At 39.2% G+C, this 19,877-nt stretch overlaps 1 protein-coding gene across 1 annotated transcript; it reads right to left on the bottom strand.

Annotated features, from left to right (window-relative positions):
- Positions 1–921: 921 nt before the first annotated feature.
- On the bottom strand, positions 922–19,544 carry LOC119719123 (organic cation transporter protein-like). The gene is made up of 9 exons (XM_038188441.1): positions 19,172–19,544; positions 11,376–11,606; positions 5,919–6,115; positions 4,923–5,315; positions 4,484–4,618; positions 3,928–4,013; positions 3,623–3,743; positions 3,056–3,128; positions 922–1,891 (listed from the first exon to the last, which is right to left on the bottom strand). The coding sequence occupies exons 1-9, from the start codon at positions 19,502–19,504 to the stop codon at positions 1,748–1,750; spliced, it is 1,713 nt and encodes a 570-aa protein (XP_038044369.1). The 5' UTR covers positions 19,505–19,544; the 3' UTR covers positions 922–1,747.
- Positions 19,545–19,877: the final 333 nt, after the last annotated feature.

The following is a 19,877-nucleotide window of genomic DNA, read 5'->3' as shown; positions in this document are numbered from 1 at the left end:
TGGTATCAGGATAACACACGGCAGTGTGGCCACAAGTTCAAAGTGGCGCCAGTCCGGCATTCAGATAGGCAACTGGAGTACTGGACCAACAGGCATGACGCCTAGCCACCACGGCATGGCGCTGGACGTATGGCCGATCAGACGCTAATATAGGCGTGTACATCTCATTGATTCGCACAAAACGGACAATCATTATCCCCTGAAATGTAGGCATTTAAAGTAATAACAAAAATAATGGACCAGCAAGCATGACGCCTAGACACCACGGCATGGCGCTAAACTTATGGCCGATCAGACGCTGATATAGACGTGTACATCTCAATGATTCGCACATAACAGACAATCATTATTCCCTGAAATGTAGGCATTTAAAGTAACAACACAAATAATGGACGAACAAGCATGACGCATAGACACCACGGCATGGCGCTGCACTTATGGCCGATCAGACGCTGATATAGACATGTACATCTCAATGATTCGCACACAACGGACAGATTGCCACTCTGTGTACTTTTATGGCCCCCTGTTCAACGATCCTCCGGTTGAAAACTCTTTTGGAAGTTGAATGTTAATACTAACCCGCATATATATGTTGAAGCAGGCCAGATGGCGCAATCTATTAGAATATCTGATTACGCTACAAGTGAAAGATTTGATTTGGTATGAACAGTATATATGGCGCAGGCGCAGTTCTATGGGGGTTGGGGGATATGGGCTGCTTCCCCCAAAAGAAAGTCAACCCCGCCCCCCCCCCCCTCCGCCCCCAATAAATATATTAAAAAGGCACATTTTACATTACATTAAAGAAGAACAGAGTAATTATTTTTATTTCCACCCAATAAACATGCATTTTGTAACCAATAAAAGACTGGGGGTTTTTTAATGAAAATTACGTGCCGTAAAAAAAAGTCCGTGACGTTTTCTACAAGACGCGTTTCCAGTAAATGATAAAACAATCATCTTTATTAAATAACTCGCTGCATACAGTTTTATGTTTATAATTGTGCATGTATGAACCAAAGCCTCCCTATACAACAGAAGATTTCAAACAATGATTACAATTCTAGTGATAAACACCATTATTATTAGTAAACACTCAAAAACACTAGTATAAGAAAAATGAAAGATAATACATCAACTTGGACTGCTGTAAGCCATAAATACAGTTAAGTTGTCATTCCCGTAAAGCCCCTTTTTAAGCGTGAATCAAAACTCCATAATATAGTGTGGTATCTTTCTAATGTGAAATTTGAGCACAATTCAACTTGAGGGCGCACTGAAGATTATTTGAATTTTTCTAAATGACAAAGCTGTCGGCATCCCTGAACAAATGCCATTCCTAAATGTCTGATGAAGACATTTTGATATTTTTTAACAGGTTCAAATGATTTTTATTATCGTGAGGAATAAGTCCTTGTTTGAAATCGTTTAAATAATGATGCTGTTGTTTTCACGCAATTATCAAAGTTTTACTTTTTATTTGTCGTTTGTGAGTACACTTTATGGCACTTTTTAAAGTTAAAATGTTGCAGTTCTTTTCGCACTGGTGATATCCTGTACATAATGTACCAACGTTGAACGTCGTGACTCAATTACATTATAACATCAAATAATTTGCTAAATTTGTTACAGTATCGCCTCAATCGTAAGATCTCCATCTTTTTAAAAATGACGGGGATTTCTGGCAATAAAACAAGCGATAATTTGAATTGCATGTATTTCATTGCGGTATTTTCATATGACCTCAGTCCTTTGATAACTTGCTGGCGTCTTCATATGTCTCCGGGAGCGGTTTGTTCTTGGTCTCTGGCAGCATGAACACAAGGCTGCAGGCTACCAGCGACATACAACCAATCACGAGCATGGGAAGAAAGCTTCTGACTTCTTGCTGCGTAACAGAAAAGGTAGGAATGATGGTTACCATTTGCAAAGTAGTTTCCAGTAACCCGATTCTGTAAAGATTCTGTTATGCAAAGTACACATTCAAATTGATTTCCTCTAGACTAAAATTCAGTTTTGCCATCACATCGTTGAAGGGAACTGTACAACAGCCACATTTGGCGCCCTGTATTTTGGCAACCGGCCGAAACAGCCTTTGTTTTCGTTAAGATTTTTCCCCCATTCATTTCGGCCAATAGCATTTGTACACGTTTTTTGGTCCCCGGCACTTTGGCCACTAAAATCAATCCGGTTGCCTTCATACTTGGCAAACACTTGGTCTAAGTTAGACCAGCACCTACCGCTGTGTGCCGAACAATGACGTCACCATGACGTCATCACGAGTCACATGACGTCACAATATAGGAGTATATTTTGAAGGCCTTTATCTCCAGAACTACAGGTCCGATTTGGTTGAAACCTGGTATGTACCTAGATCGGGATGTGTTATAGATGAAAATTGAAATGCCGTCACGATGACGTCATCATGGGTCATGTGACGTCACGTTAAAGATTAATGGACGTAATTTTTGAAAATCAATATAAAATCAACCGTGATAGACCTGAACTTGACGTTTGCGGGAATTGATAGAATAATCCAGGGTCGTCATTTTTTATATTACGTGCAAAATCACGTGACCCTTTCTTCCCGTTGAAACCGGAAGTGCCTTGTAATTTAAAATATGAACTTGCTTTCAACGATGTATGCTCTGGCTAGGTTGTTCTTTACAAAAAAAGTAACGGTGACGTCATAATGTTAGAGCGCCCTCTAGCGGCTATGATTATAGATGAAAATTGATATGACGTCATCATGACGTCATCGGGTGACACGTGACGTCATAATTCAAATCCCTGATTTGAATCATGAGATTGTAATCACATTTTTATATGCCACATTTATTATAAACAGAACTACACATCCTTCCTGGTTGGAACTTACACTTGAAACTTTACGTCACATATATGTCAAAAAAAGTTACCGAAACAGCCCTGTGGTTGTCCACAAACATAAGTCTAGTTTACCATTGTGTTTTTTATTGATACATTTCCGTTGTACTTGCACTGAACTGAAATCGTGAAAAGTGCTCCGTTTGAGTGGTATAGAGATACTCACTAGATACACAATGAATGGTGCGATGATGCCACTGATCCCTCCAACCGTAGACGCGCTGCCTGTTGCAATGTTTCTGTAAAAAGAGCCATCATATAGCATTAAATTGTATTTTATATTTATTAAGTACAATGTAGTGATGTTCAGATTAGTTTCGTTAATAATTTCTCTTGACTGTATATTGTATTCAAGTTTACTCCCAGGGATCCTTGCAAACCAAAAGTACTTGGGAAAAAAAGAATCGAAGCAGTTGAGCCTGAAATACGTGGAAGTGTTGCTTCAAACAAAAATAATGTATTGCCATTTTGTCCGTATAAAATACATGTATCATCATATTAGTAACACTGTTATTATAGACATCTTGCAAGGTGCACCCCAACTCAGGTGTTGTCATTTCAAATCAGGTGCAATCCTTCCAGTCAAGCGTATCACAGAGGAACAAAAACCTGCCCTCAGATTGTGGGTTTGAGATTTTTGAAGTTTTCGCCCTTCACAATGTCATTTTATTGGCAATGTATACACTCAGTGCTGTCATGTTATATCTTTTCTTTTTTTGTAAAGTGGTTTTACCGTAGCATTGTGGGGAAGATCTCTGCACCCATCAGCATTGTCACCTCATAGGTCGCGTTGGCATAGAATTTACCGATCATAGCCACTATCACGATAATTACTGTAAAATCTGTTCCATTGGCTGAAACAAAAAAAACCAAAAGAACCCAAAAAGCATGTAATGTTTCCTTTTATTATGTGTTTTTAAAAAAGGTTCGGATTAAAGGCGGAGAGATCGAGTCCAGAGAACAATGACTGTTTTGTGAGGACAGCGAATATAGAGAGCCATTTTGTTGGTGAGGAAAACCATTATTTTTCAAAAGTACCTGTTTTAGAGGGTAGAAAAGCAATCAGCAGACAGGCCACTGCGCCGGTAAAGAAGAACACGATAAGAGGTCTTTTCCTACCGAATCTGAAAGTTTGAAGTAAAATGTACCTCAAGGTATTAACGTTTGTACATTACGAAATACTGATGATCGATATTCGTTGGCTTATTAACTTTGGAATTAAGACCGCTTGATATTACACCTCCGAATTCCCGCCGGCATCCCTCCCCCCCCCCCATTTTTTTTTAACACAACAGGCACGCCCCACGGGGAGGGAGAATACGATCAAACCATGACATTTGGCCTTAAACAGTCATCCCCTTTTGTGTGGAACAAGTACGAAATGCCTAACTAGTGTTAGGCTGCTGTGGGGGGGGGGGGGGGGGGGGGGCGGCCCAGGGGTGCACCAATTTTTCAAGGGGGGTCACTAAGGGCAACGCATATATATTTGTGATTGAAAATGTGGGGCATGGACCTTCGTTGGGGAAGGGTGCAAAGTATGTAAAACGTCGTTTTTTTTCTACCCAAAAAAACGTCACCCTTGTTGAGTTTGTACCTTCTAACGATGAAAAAGTCAGTAGAGTAGGCTGGTGTCTCTGCGAGAGCCAATAGGAAGAAGTTCAGGTATTTGTTGCCTGCCAGACTGGTCGCATACACGATGAAGCCATTATAAGTTGTATTCATGACATACCTAAAATGGGGCAAAAACAATTAATATTTCCCACTGCTGCGGCTTTAACGTGTATATAGTTAATTTAATTTAATTTGTTAAAACAATATTGTTTTTTAAATTACTATACAATAACATACTGCAGTTAAATATGTTGCGAGCTGGAGCTACAGAAGTTCAGTAGCACTTACTTCGTTCTTAAAAATACCTGGTATGAGGAAGTTGAATGCGTTTATGTCTACATTCATTTGAAATTTCCTATTATTTTTTAATGAACAAAATACCAATTAAATGGTACTTTAAGATTGTAAATAGACGTTCGTACCACAGACAGAAAACGATGCAGGTGTGTTTGATGAGAACTTTTGTCTTGAAGAGGTCGAGCACGGTGTATTTCTTTTTCTTCTTCGATTGCGTCTGCCCGTTTTCATCTGGCTGGGTAAAGGATTCCATCTTCTCTTTGTTCATCGGTTCTTGATTGTTTTCTTCCACGTCCGCAGTGACACTCTCGTGCTGGAGGTCACTCGCTCGATCGTGGTTTGATTTCTCGGACAACTCCATCTTCCCCACCAGGCGCACAGCTTCCAGTTCCCGCTGTATGAGGAAGCTTCCGTTGTGCTTGATGTTCTTCGATTTGGCGATTTTCCGGAGAATTGCATCTGCCTTTTCAAACCAGCCTTTCTGAACCAACCAGCGTAATGACTCGTACGTGAAGAACCTGTAGTAATGGTGTAAAGAGAACTTGTTACGTGAGCTGTATTGAGTCCGATCTTCAGATTTAATTTCTTTAAGAGATTCTTGTTCTTAACCCGAAGATAAATTTTACTTTTATTTACATGACGTGCATTTGAATATGAAATTATCAGGAGAGCTGTCATTGGTACCCAATTTTGCAATGAAAAACGGGCTTCAATTTTCTGACAACAGCCCTTTCACCGCTAAAATAATTGTTCCATGCATTTATTAAATACACCGGCATAGCACGAAATGAAGGATGGGTGTTGCAATGAGATACAAAAGATAGTTACAGTCACGATTTGTTGAAACTGGACAACAGTTGGTGAAATTTGTTCAAAGTGAATGCGCTCTTGGTTCTTCCATCATTCAGATGTTTATTTAAGGCAGAATTAGAACACAGGGTCCACGTAAGCTTTCCAGATGAATAAAAAAGGATGACAAAACGGCATGTCAAATTCAACATCAAAAAAAAATAAGCCCGAAGGTTGACCATAATGTAGACCCTAATATGGACGTAATAATTTTCATGTCGACAGAGGTAAGGAAAGGAGAAAAAAAAAGGAGAAAGGAGGCAAACTGTTACCACATAATGACATGGACTGGTAGGCATATCAATGAGGTGAAAAGTTGGAAGTAACGCCAGTTGGGGAACAAGTACGCCAAAGGTGCGACGAGAATGACACCAAAGCTCCAGAAATGCTGGATGAAGACGTGACCCAGTAATCTCTTCTTGGGTGTGAACATCTCTACCGCTCGGATGTAACCAACCAAAGAATTTCCCTGTGCCATTTGAGATTTGGAGAAAAGGAATGAAGAATTTAGGACACTGGCTAGCCGTTTTCCTTTTTACAGGTAACTGTATTCGCAAATGAGCCTGAGGTCTACACATGCGCACATGGTAGACTACAATCGTCTTAACTCGCGCGTAAATAGAATTTCATTATTTCTATGAACCCTGGGCCCCGCCAAAAATATAAATTTTGACCCCCACCCACGATATAGACAAATCTGGCGGCAGCCATTTTCTGCGATGGCGCAAGACTACCGCTCAGGGAATACACACGCACTCCACACTCCTTCGATCGAAAGGAATACCAAAATGAGCGTCACCGGATTCCACTATGAGTTACAAACCTGCGCGTTGGTGTATTACAGATCTGCCGCTCAGAAGTGCTTTTAAACGGTTAAACCACAGCCTAAATGTCTCTCATTCGAATGAGAGCCTGAGAATGACTCTCGATGAAAATATTGCAAGCCACTTAGGTTCTCTGGCTCTTTTTCCTTCAAGTTAAAATCATGCCAATAATAAATTTGGAAAAGAAAAGTAGCCGATGACAAATGTGCATCGGTAGATTAGAATCAGGAATCTTTCGATCTGTAGCTCATCTGATAGTACGGCAGATGGGGAGTGGGATTATGCCTTTGATGATACAAGCATGACATTTTGGCACACAGTCAGGGTATGCCATGAGAAAGATAATTGTCCTTTTAAAAAAAACTTAACAGAATAAGAAGCAATGGCAGCCAATCTTTAAAATTGCTTGTTATTCTACCTATATTTTTTCAAAGGACAAATCTGCGATGGCCCTATAGCCAAATATCTTTCGTAAGACATACTCTGACTCTGTGCAAAATGCCATGCCTGTATCATCAAAGGCACCAATTCCCCAAATATTTCCCTTATCTGCCAAACTATGACAGCTTGACGACAGCCAATCTTTACAATGACTTATTGTAACTAGTTGACTACTGTTGACTTCATTGATCCTTTCTTATAAATAAACACAATTTCCCATCGAAACTACTGAATTATTAATGATATACAGTACCAAAGTGTGCCGCGTGTTCTGGTTCACGCGCATATAAACTTAAGTGTATGAATACATCAGCACGTGAACCAGCGCGTGACTCAGAGCAAAGACAGCTGGCATCACAGTCTCACACCTCATTACTCTATTGCTTCCTTGGACTACGGAAAATAAAATTCGCGGGCTTTAGAACTCTGACGTAGAGGTCAATATGAACCAAAAGTACTGGAGAAGCATGCCAATCACGACTAGAGGTTTGCGTCTGTTGAGTTACAAACGAAGATTGGTCGGGTTGGCATCTATTTCATATATCATAAACTTTGCCTCAATGATCAACTGAAAATCATTTAAAACATTTTCAACCTGCCACTACAGGGCCCTATAATAGTTTGTGATGTCACCGGCATTTATTTTCTAAAGTACAACCTAGTCAATACTAACATCGTCGAAAGTAAGTTCACATTTTTTTTCCAAATTCAAATTACAAGGCACTTCCGGTGTGGACCGGAAGGAAGGGTCACTTGATTTTGAACGTAATATAAAAAAAAATGAAGACCTTGGAATATTGTACAATTAACCTTAAAAAGCAAAATCAGATCTCTCGCAGTTGATTTTATAATGATTTTCAAAGATTATTCACGTGGTTTCAACATAATATTCACGCCTATGTTACTGTATTGTACACTCATCAAGTACAATCGTAACAAAAATTGAATACCTCATATCTCTAAAAGTAAAGGTCGCACACCAGTGACGCAATTCCAAGTATTGCTAGCCATCCCCTATTTACCCCAATCCGCATGCTTTTAGAAAAAAAATCGCCCAATTTTTAAAATTCTCCCAATTGGGCGTTTTTGCAGGCCCAACGTTTGAGTCTCATTTTTTACGTCATTTAAACTCAAAAATGTGCTTCCGTTAATAAGTTGTCAAACAAATGTGTACAAAACACGAGTAAACACTTAATGATACATTGCGCACCCGTTAAAGGTATGTACCGCCCTCTCAGTTTTGGCGAGCATAAACTATTAGTCGGGGGAAATCCCCGAACGAGCAATATGCTCGGAAATTTAAAGGCTAGGGGCCTGTTGAGCCTTATACTTCAATGGTGCCGCTGGGCATGTCCAAATTCGCTTACTGCAAAGGGACACAGTGAAGTTTGAGACCTACTTTCACATTGACATTTAAAGCAAAAATCAAGATTATATCTGTCAGGGTTGATTTTCAGGAATTTTTATAGGCTGGCGTAGTGGTACTTTCCTCGCCTTCCACCACTGTGACCCGTGTTCGAATCCCATCCGGGTCAATATGTGGATTGGGTTTTCAGTCCCGTACCTGATTCCGTGGGATTTCCTTAGAATATTCCTCTGGGCTTTTCCTCCCACATCTAAAACTCTAATTTCTTCTCATTGATTTCTCTCTACAGGTTTCTTCAGGCTTTCGGGCTACAGTTCCTAGGGCACTTTTGAGGGATCCTTGGTTTCATAACCAGAAAGAAATAAAATAAATAAAAAAATAAATAAATAAATTAACTTCCGGTCTGATGACGTCATCATTTTTTTTGCGCACAGGTTTTGTCTGCATAAAGTCGATCATATAAATTAATTTTGAAGCGATTACCGCAAACTTCGCCTCACACATCGACTGAAAATTCATTTTTGGGCATTCGTCAACGTGCCGCTAGATGGCACTCTGGCATGTTATCACGTCACCATTTATTTTGTTTTTGTGAAGTACAGCCTAGCCAATGACTAACATCGTTGAAAGCAAGTTCACATCTTCTTGAGTGGTCGGGTACAACCCAACCACTGTCTGGAATTGTTCTCATAAATCTTTCTTTCTTTCTTTCTTTTTTTTCTTCCGGACAATATTTCTCCTCGAGTTTTCTCCTTAACGGTATAATTATGGTATGAACTTGAACTCGGGTGTCAAATTACAAGCAATTTTCGTTGAAAAAAATGACCATCGTCTTTCACTTGTAACTCTCGAATAAAATAATCAATCATGTTCATACGTTGTAATCAGACAGACCATTCATTGGTAAACATTTTCTGTTGTGTACGTGAACTCGCTTGACCATTACTTTCGGGTCAACCGGAAGGTCCAAGTTAGGTGAATTTAAAATACAGACAGAAGCCTCAAAATCAAAACGAACAAAATTTCTTCCAAACGATTTATGGGATTATAATAAAACCTGGTATGAACTTGAACCTCAATCAGAAGATGTTTTTAAAAATCTGACGTTATCATGACGTCATCAAGTATCAAATTACAAGCAATTTAAGGGCCAAATTTGTGAAAATAGTTTCGACTATATGTTTTGAACTAAATAAAGTATCATGTTCGTTTTTGCGTGAGGTTGCAATTGTAAATGATGCCTCGGGCAACAAATCTGATTTCCGCGTACACAACCGCTCAACCGTCACTTGGAAGTGCAATAAAATTGAATGTAAATCGACAGCGGAAGCTCTTTACTAGTAGCAAATAAAATATGTAAGTGTTTAGAACGGACTAAAGGACACAAAAACAGCATTATGACGTCATCATTTGAAAGGACACCCTCTAGCGGTACATCAAATAGGGTTTCCTTTTTTAATTTAAAAACCATCCGTCCAAATTAAACCAAATCGCCCCTTGTTATATTTTATCAACTACATATAACTTTGCAAGGTTTCAAAATTATGACGTCATCAGACCAGAGTTGTTATGACTCGACTCGAGTCCGACTCGAGCGAAGGCTAACGAGTCCCAAAAATAAAAGCAACATTTTGCGAAAAGTATTTGCAATGACTTAATGTGCAAATTTAATGTTCATTTACAAACATATTACGTGTCACAGACCCCACCTGATGGTTCTGGAACGCACAAAATACTATCTAGGAACTGGATTTTAAACAAATTTTCCAATTCGTTGTTTCAGCATTAGCTTTGGGCGATTTCTTATAAAGATCTTGGAATCAAACGCAGGCTAAATTTATGCCCTCCTTTTATAAATTTTGGTAAATAGTGTTCAAATATTAGTGACTTGAATTGACTGAGCTAAATATTTGACTCGATTCGACTCGACATTCTTGACCTAATGACTCGACCCGATTCGAGTCACTTCTTTAAAATGACTCGACTCGACTCGAGTCACTTCTTTAAAATGACTCGACTCGACTCGAGTCACTTCTTTGAAATGACTCGACTCGACTCGAACTCGTTACAACTCTGCATCAGACCGAAAGTAAAAAAAAAAACCGCCTTGACCTCTAGTTCCGATTTTTTCTTATAAGGCACTTCCGGTTTGGACCTGGAAGGAAATGTCACGTGATTTGGCTCACAGGAACTAACATAAAGATCCTGAATTATTCTGTCAATCCCCGCAAAAGCCAAGTTCAGGTCTCTCACGGTTGAATTTACAATGATTTTCAAAGATTAAATTTAGAAATCTTTAATCGCTTGTAATTTGACTACCGATATACACCACTTGGGATGAGGGTCGATATGTTGAAAGTTACAAGCTCATAGCATAGACCGTTTAGGAGAAAACCCGCGGAGAAGTATTGTCCGGGAAAAAAAGTACGATTGTAAATAGTGGTCGGGTTGTGCCCGACCACTCAATAACAACGAAAGTTGCATCGTCAGAGCACTAGCAACCAATAAAATTCAAGAAGCTTTTAGGGCGTTAACTATCCTAACATACATGATGAGGTCTAACCAATTTCATAGCGCACAATTGTTCTGCTAACAGAACCTCCGTCTATTTTGTGGAGATCGTAAGCAAACAAAGGGCACGCCTACCTCAGAGGAAAAGGTTGCTTAAATTAGTGACATTACAATAGGAATGTCCATGCGTGTGCAACCGTAAGCATCATGGACGTAATTCTGGCGGGGGAGACGAGCCTTGCAATCATCCCCCCCCCCCCTCCTCTCCCGTCCCTGATGTTTTTGCTGAGAAATCAAAAATGAGTATTTCGAGGTAATCTTGTTACTTTCCAATGGTCCAAAATGTTTCAATAGTTCTGAAGAAACGCAGAACTAACAATACAAAAAGTTTGAATGTAGCCCGTTTTATGTAACTTTTTAAGTACAAGCGCGTAAGTTTGCAATACACGGATTCACGCCACTGCTCAGCACAGCGACACCACGATGTATTGTAAGCACAAGTCTCTGCTATTGTTAGCACAGCTTTTTTGCTTACCGTTCAGTAGCTTTATGAAATTGGACCCAGATCTTCACTTACGGATCCTTACCGGTATTACCACACCCAAGATGAATCTCAGGGCCATCAGGAGCTTCAAGTTCCACGTGAAGCTGATGGCTGTGCCCAGCACACTCATCAGAAGCAAGGTAGCCATGCTGACCACGCGTCGACCGAACATGTCCGCAGCTTGGCCAGTGATAAAACCACCGACAAGGAAACCAGCAAAGTGACATGACATCAGTAGATTAGCCAGATAGCCACGGTCGCAGACAAGGTCAAACTAGGAGGAGAATGAAAACAAGGGTACACTCTGTTAAAGATGACATTGCCCTACATTGGTGAACAATAGTAGTATTATCATTTTTTTAAGAGAACGCATTGAATCACAGCAAAAACTCTGTTACCGACCTTTTGTGGTTGCACAACTTAACTGTGCGATGAATGCTAACATTAATTTTCATTTTTAATAATGTAATTAAATGTAAATATAAAATGTTGTCTTGCATTGTTGACTTGTAAAAATATACAGCAGCTTATGTTGACGTACAGAAGAGTTTCCAATCGCTGTATATTCACATAGCCCTGGTAATACCAACTGACATAGGATTTTGATTTTCCGTCAATTAACATAAAATTTGTTTCAGTAGTTCACAAATTGCATGATTATCGCTTCGTTTAAAACTACATGCGAACAACCAACTCGGTAAGGTCTATTTGCTTCTAGGAACGTCGCTTAAAGGCATAGTCAGCTGTCTCCCCGATGACCGTGTCATACTTTCCAGCTATTCTCGTGCACGGGTAAGAATGGCTGCAACCTATTGATCTATATAGTCCAGGCAAAATACTTCATTTTTTGAGTGAACCTCAAACAAATTGCAACAGAATTTTTTTCACCACAGTGCATTTCTATAAGGTCCCTTAAATGACATACTAAAAGTCCAAAAAACTCCAAGTGGTGGAAATATGCCTAATTTGCATAAATCCAAAATGGCCGACAATTCTAGGACTTTCACATTGATTTGGGCATATTTCTTATAATCGATAGCTTTTTCAGATACTTAAAACGACAATTGTAGTCCGTTTACATTGATTTCATAATTATTCTAGTCCTACGTAACTTTCAAGATCCCCATGTTTCCCAAATTTGCCATATGCCGTATAATAATTTGCATAAATGCAATATATTAATTTGCATAAATTAAAGTTAAAATTATGACTGTCATGTGTGGACATGTCAAAATTGAATTTTCCTGATAATCCAAGTTCAGTTATTTAATACATAAATATCACACCACAGTGCATTTCTATAAGGCCCCTAAAAAAGGTCCAAAAATCCAAGTGGTGGAAATATGCCTAATTTGCATAAATTCAAAAGTTTAATTTATAAACCATGATTTTCATATTGATTTTGCCATAACTCTCGTCCTACATTGCTTTTTGGGGTACTTTAAACAACAATTTTTCCTTTTACATTGATTTCATCATTATGCTAGTCCTGGGTACCTTTCTAGGTCCCTATGTTTTCCAAATTTGCCAAATGCCGTATAATAATCTTCCCATACAAACGGACAAACCGCCAGCACCACCATCACTACTTGAGGTCATCAGATGTGGGTGTAAGAAGCGTTCTTTCTTTTTGGACGGTTAGTCATGACGGTTCGTGACAGCTCGTCATGACGGTCGTCCTGGCAAATCACATTCCTCGCTAAAACGAAGGGGCGTGATCAATGGATCTTGGCCAATCAACTGGCTCCTCTGTACGGTAAACTTTGTTGTTCGGGAATAAAGACTGTAGATTATTATTCACATAATTATGGAACACACACACACACCTACCTGCCAGGGACTGCCACGTCGAATGCCATGGGCGTCGCCAGGATTTTTTTCTAGAGGGGGTAATGTACCTTTCGCCCCCCCCCCCAAAAAAAAACCCCAACAACAACATACAAATACCTGTAATTTTGCCAGCATATTCTCAATTTATCCTTTTTCGAGGGTGGACATGCATGGGGGCATTTACCCACCACTTTTTTAATGATAAAATGTAGTAATTAAATAGTAAAGTCTGTCAGGGGCAAGTGTGGCCCATTGGACCATGGGCAGCGCCGGCATTTATCTCCGGTTTCAGAGAATATTTCTATTCCCCCTGGATGGGATGCTAGTCCATCGCAGGTTACTCCACAGCTAATGCCGGCACCCATTTATACTCCTGGTTGGAGAAAGGCAAGTTTGGATGAAGCCTGCCCTAGGCCACAACATATGACCAGCATCTGAATTCGAACTCCTGAACCTCTGATCATGAGTCACAAACCCTAACCACACTGCGGCACAAAAAAGGAATTTGATCACTGCTTGCTCAATTGGAAGTTGGTTGCTGCCTCGGCAAATAATATGGAAAGACATAATCTAACTTTTGAAGCGCATTTCTGGTGCTGCACATGGCTACCCGAAAATAAAAACGTCAAACTTCAATTTGGATATTGACGGATCCTCTAAAGTCCTTGGAGTTAATGTAACACATGCCTGTCATCTAGAAATACACAAAATTATGGCTGTTTTGTCTTTGCACAGACGTAATAAAAAACATTTCTGAATTATCGAAAGAACGGTTCGTGGCTAGACTGTACGAAACATAATTTTCTGCATAAGCAATAAACTATGCTTATTTTCAAAAAAAAGAAAAAAAAGAAAGTATTTTGTGGCTTTTTTTTGCAGGCCATAATAGAAGTTTGCTCTGTTATTTTTTGGTCCCATTTTAATAGTTTATAAAATTAGGCAGCTGCTGAACGGCAGAGGGAATTGCAACCGCCCCCTCTAAATCTGATACTGTAGAAGGAGGCTTGTTGGAAATGAGAGGCTGCAATTATAGTCCATTTGTCTTTTGTTCATCCTCGTTTCTACTCATGAATATTAATTTGTGAAGACAATTTTTTTTTAAAGCCAGCCATCCAGTTAAAGTATGAGAAGCAGAAAAAAACTGCCTAATATGGGAGACGTGATCCACTTTTTTTGGTTCAAATTATGACTACTCAAAAACATAAGCCGTGTCGGTAGACTTCAATTTGGAATTTGACAGAGCCTCTGAGTCCCTGGAGTTTATGTACCATATGCTTATCATCTAAAAATACATGTTTTTTATTATGGCTTTCTTGTTTTTGCAGGCCGCAATAAAATGGTTGCTCTGAGCAAACGAAAGAATGGTTCGTGGCTACATTGTACGTTCTGTTGAAACTAAACTGGTGAGGTACCATTGCAATCAGTTATGGCGAAAAAAAGAGAAGTGTATGAAATAAAATAATTCTTGTTATTTCGCCCTGGGGTTGTGGTGCGTGTGCCCTTGGGCAAAGCACTTAATTTGCCACTCGTTTGGCCCACCTAGGATTTTTGTAGCGGGGGCAAAGCCAATTAATTATCCCCCAAAATCCGTGTATTCTCTCTAGCATATTCTCTATTGATCATTTTGTTTTTGGGTGGGCGGGGGACATTTGCCCACCCCACCCCCAGTGACACCCCTGCAGACGCCCATTTTGTTAAATGTGTATTAAATTAATAGCAAATATGACTTAAACTAGGCAGGAGGCACATGTCGTGCAATGTTTAGAATTCTGAAAGAAAAGAATTGAGAAAAAACCCTCTTCCATGCAGGCACAGATGAAGTCGCACAGAAAAATGGTCTCTCTTGTTCAACTGCTTGCACTGAAAACCGTGGCACTAGTTGTGCCAACTCGCCACCACCAGACATTGATCCTAAGGCTGCTGAAGATTATAGTCTGCCACATAAGGCCAAAAAAAAGTCTCCGGTTTCTGGTATGCGCGCGCGTCGCCGTAGCCATGCGCGTCGGCAAAATGAAAATTTTTTTTTTCAATAAAAGATGATGTCTCAAAACCGCCAAACTCACTGGTTTGACTGGAATTCTGCTGCTGCACAATTTTAACGTGTTTTTAGATGGGGTTATGATCGAGAATAAGCTTTATGTGGCCTCTCTGGACTCCCATATATTTGCACTAAGTTTAGTCGGGCACCATTTGCAGTCATCAGCCGACATTTGAAGCCAAAAAAAAAAAAAAAAAAACAGGTGAAAAAAAAAAAGCCGCGTCGCCGCACCACTTTTGGGGCAAGCTCCATACCAGAAACCGGAGATTTTTTTTTGGCCTAAGTGTTCATTCTAAGATACAATGATGTACGTGTAGATGATAACAATCAGACTAACATTGCATGCTAGCCAATATGGATGATAGGCCGCCAATATGAATCTTTGTAATATTTCTGTATTCATAACTGAACTTGGATTATCAGGAAAAGTACAATTGTTTTCTCCCTTCACAGTAATCATATATGTTTAGAAGTTAAGCTACGCTTTCATTTCATTTACTATTCCGTATTTTGTATTTTGAGTTGCATATTCGAAACTGATATTGTTAAGTGATTTAGCGAGAATCACTTAAATAATTGCGACTTTAACTATGATTGTGTTTTTATTTAATTGACTTGCCACTTGTTCCTTTTTAGTTGTTAAGAATTAGTATTTAACTTTGTCATTCTGTTCTTCAATGAAGATTACTCAATATGTATCTTGCGCCTCTTAAATCAGACTCAATGAAAGTGCAAAACCTGATGAATAGTTACCCCCGCAACCCATTTTCAATGGCCTAAGTCCCAACATGGGTCCCAATTGTGCTGTAACTTCAACTTTACTTTACTTTGTTTGAATTTATGCAAATTAATATAAGGCATTTATGCAAATTATTAAACGGCATTTGGCAAAGTTTGGAAACATAGGGTCGAAAGGTACCCATGAATAGAATAATGATGAAATCAACGTAAAAGGACAAATTGTTGTTTAAAGTACCCCGAAAAGTAATGTAGGACGAGACTTATGGCCAAATCAGTATGAAAATCATATAATTAGTGGCCATTTTGAATTTATGCAAATTAGGCATATTTCCACCACTTGGATTTTTTTAAACTTTTTTTCGGGACCATATAAAGATGCTCTGTGGTGTGATACATAACTGAACTAGAAGTTATTAGGGAAATTCAATTGTGGAATGTCCACACATGACAGCCATAATTTTAATTTTAATTTATTTGCAAATTAATACGGCATTTATGCAAATTATTATACGGCATTTGGCAAAGTTGGGAAAGATAGGGATCTAGAAGGGTACCCAGAACTAGAATAATGATGAAATCAATGTAAAAGGACAAATTGTTGTTTAAAGTACCCCAGAAAGCAATGTAGGACGAGAGTTATGGTCAAATCAATATGAAAATCATATAATTAGAGGCTATTTTGAATTTATGCAAATTAAGCATATTTCCACCACTTGGATTTTTTTGTACTTTTTTTTCGGGACCATATAGAGATGCTCTGTGGTGTGATATTTATGTATACATACATGTAACCGAACAAGAAGTTATTAGGGAAAATTCAATTGTGGTCTCAACACATGACAGCCATAATTTTAACTTTAATTTATGCAAATTAGTATACGGCATTTATGCAAATTATTATACAGCATTTGGCAAATTTGGGAAACATAGGGATCTTGAAATTTACCTAGGACTAGAATAATGATGAAATCAATGTAAAAGGACTAAAATTGTTGTTTAAAGTTCCTCAAGAAGCTAATAGTATGAGAAATATGACCAAATCATTGTGAAAGTCCTAAAATATGCGGCAATTTTGGATTTATGCAAATTAGGCATATTTCCACCACTTGGATTTTTTTGGACTTTTAGTATGTCATTTAAGGGACCTTATAGAAATGCACTGTGGTGAAAAAAATTCTGTTGCAATTTGTTTGAGGTCAAACCTTATATTGCCTGGACTAATAGTCATTTGGTTCACTGCACGCGCATTTTTTTGTAGACGGAATCGATGCCCAGCAACACCGTAACACGAACGCATCTCTCTGTCGTCGTCACGTCGGCATCCAAGCTATAGCTCTAAGTTTAATCCAGTCTCCTTCTTATTTTGTGTATCAATCACAATTGACCAATTGTGTGTATCTCACATTTTAACAGACCCCAAAGAAAGGTTTTTTGCATGACCTCTGATATCAATTTTCCTTTTCATAAAGGCAGACGCAGGCGCAACAGAATATAATTAAGAGGCACATCGGACAAGCATCACTCTCCAACAATGACAATTGGGCATGGTAAAAAAGGTTTAAAACGTGGTTATCCAAGTCCATCTGGATACAACAGGGTGTAATAAGTACATAGGCCTATGTACATTTTCCATTACAAAACAGACCCTCATATTTCTATTCCAATCTCATATTGCGTCTGCCAATAATACAAGGAGAAACGAGGTCAGAGGTAGCCTCAAAATTGTTTGTTTGTGAGATCTGAATTCATAACATGACGGTAAACAAATAGGTGCAATACCGTTCTTTGGCACTATTAAGGCTTGGGTCACGAAAAAGTGGCGTATTGACGAATAGATACAATCAATAGCGGCAACTAAGATATACAATTACAATTGTGTGTATCTTATTAGTATCCAAAGGTAGACTATGGTTTTACAAAAGTCATGACCTCTCGTAAGGTCACCAAAAGTTGAATATGAAATGGCCTATATATGAAATTCTCTTTATAGCATGCACACTATTCATTTAGACATGAATCGTGTGAAAAAAAGATGGGGCTTAAAGAATACATCTTACAAATAGCTATAAACAGGTTTACAAGGTCATTGACCTTTCAATGTCACCAAAGGTCAGATATGAATTGTTCCTACATCCGATCATTATTTTCACTGTATGAAGACCTATGACATCGACTTGTGTCATTGGAAAGTAAAGTTTTGAGGACAAAAGTTATGAAGAGAGTGTGTAAAGTTCATTGACCTCTCAAAGGTCACCAGAGGTTAAATATTAAATACCTCTCTATCCGACCAGTTTCTTCATGGCAAAAAGAACCAACATGAGAAGTTTCAAGTTTCACAAATTGCACAATCCTTTGAAATATTGGGCAGAGAACTCAAAATATTTGTTTCTGTTTCTTTGTAGGTTTTTGGTTTTGTCAGTTATTGCTAACTTGTCATTGTAAGCTTCCCCTCATATCTCACTGGATGTCACCGTTATCAAGGAGAATCAACAAATCAAGGAGAAGTCTCCCCGCGTCCAATGCTTGTCGTCTTCAGTGAGCCTCCCATGGGTCTCCTTAACTGGTGGACGAATCCTTCCCCTCCCCCCCCCCCCCCCCCCTGATTAATACAGCAGGACCGACCACTACGTGTATATTTGGGGAAATCTAGATATCGCCCGCAAAGCCGCCAAGATGGCTGTCAGTATATTCATGTAGTGACTAATTAAAAGTATGATCAGTAGGCCTAATGTACAGCAAAATAATATGGATTTATTGATCAGTGAAGCCATTTCTACAATTTCCCTCCCATTTTGAGCGCAAACCGTTTTGAACAAGGTGATCAACCTTGTTCAATTTAAAGGTGTCAATTTAAAGCCTCAAATGTTTTCTACCAGTGTATGTAACCATATTCCAAAATGTTGGGACATTTCTAAGTGTACTTCCTATTGATACACCCTACGTATGTCAAAGAAAACAGTATTCAGACGCCCTTATGTACAGAGTTCAAGTACGGGAACTTACGAACATTTTCTCAGTCCCATATTAAGGTTTCTCGACATATTGCCAATGACTGATTATAGTATTAAGGACAGGATACGTTGATTTTGTCATCATAATCAATTAGTGAAGATTTTTTTCTAAGCGACCTAAGCATTATAATACCGCCCAGATTCTTACGCAGTGTTGATAATTCCTTTTTGGCACCCCCCCCCCTCGTCTTCTACCACCAGAAAAAAAGGTTTACTTACATCCGTCGTTGCACTCTTTTCTCCATATTCTGGAGCATATTCCCAGCCGTACTTGCAAATCGTTGTGTCCTCAGGAAATGTTCCGTTGTCGACATCGTACATGTAACAGCCGTCCGGTACTTCGCGACCATCTTTTTCGACGTAAACCATAGTTTCATTTGCCAAAGATCCCGGCGCTGGCTTACAGTGATGCGCTACAGACTGGTCGACGGTAAAAGCGATGCCTGTAAGCTGTATGGCCGATAAAGAAAGGCCCATCCCAAAGATCACAAAGTTGGCGATTTGCACGCGACCCACTAAGCCAACAACTCTCAGGCTGGCGTCCACATCCATTCTGAAACTTCGGAAAAAAATTACAAAATTGATACTGTGGCTTAAGGAGCCTGGATAGACAGACTCATATTGCAAAATACTGATGGTCCTCCTTTCTGCACAATGATCATGTTCAGAAATGGCAATGACACTGACCTCAATTCTACGCTGTGTATTGTAGTCCTGAAAAAATCACTCACATATACACACCTGTTTGTGAAGTACCAGGTTACAACAAAACCAAAGTGAGATTTGGCGTTGACAGGGCTGTTGACCTCTTACCCTGAAGGTCAAATCTCTAGGCACGGAAGGTCATTTAAAATTACATATGAAATTAACGTAAATCGGAGACTTAGGCAGGCTATAAGCCCTCGAATCAACACGTAGGCCTACT

The sequence above is a fragment of the Patiria miniata genome, unplaced genomic scaffold, assembly GCF_015706575.1.
Source record: "Patiria miniata isolate m_02_andy unplaced genomic scaffold, ASM1570657v1 HiC_scaffold_8, whole genome shotgun sequence".
NCBI classification, from domain to species: Eukaryota; Metazoa; Echinodermata; class Asteroidea; order Valvatida; family Asterinidae; genus Patiria; species Patiria miniata.
This window is presented reverse-complemented; position numbering and strand designations above follow the sequence as displayed.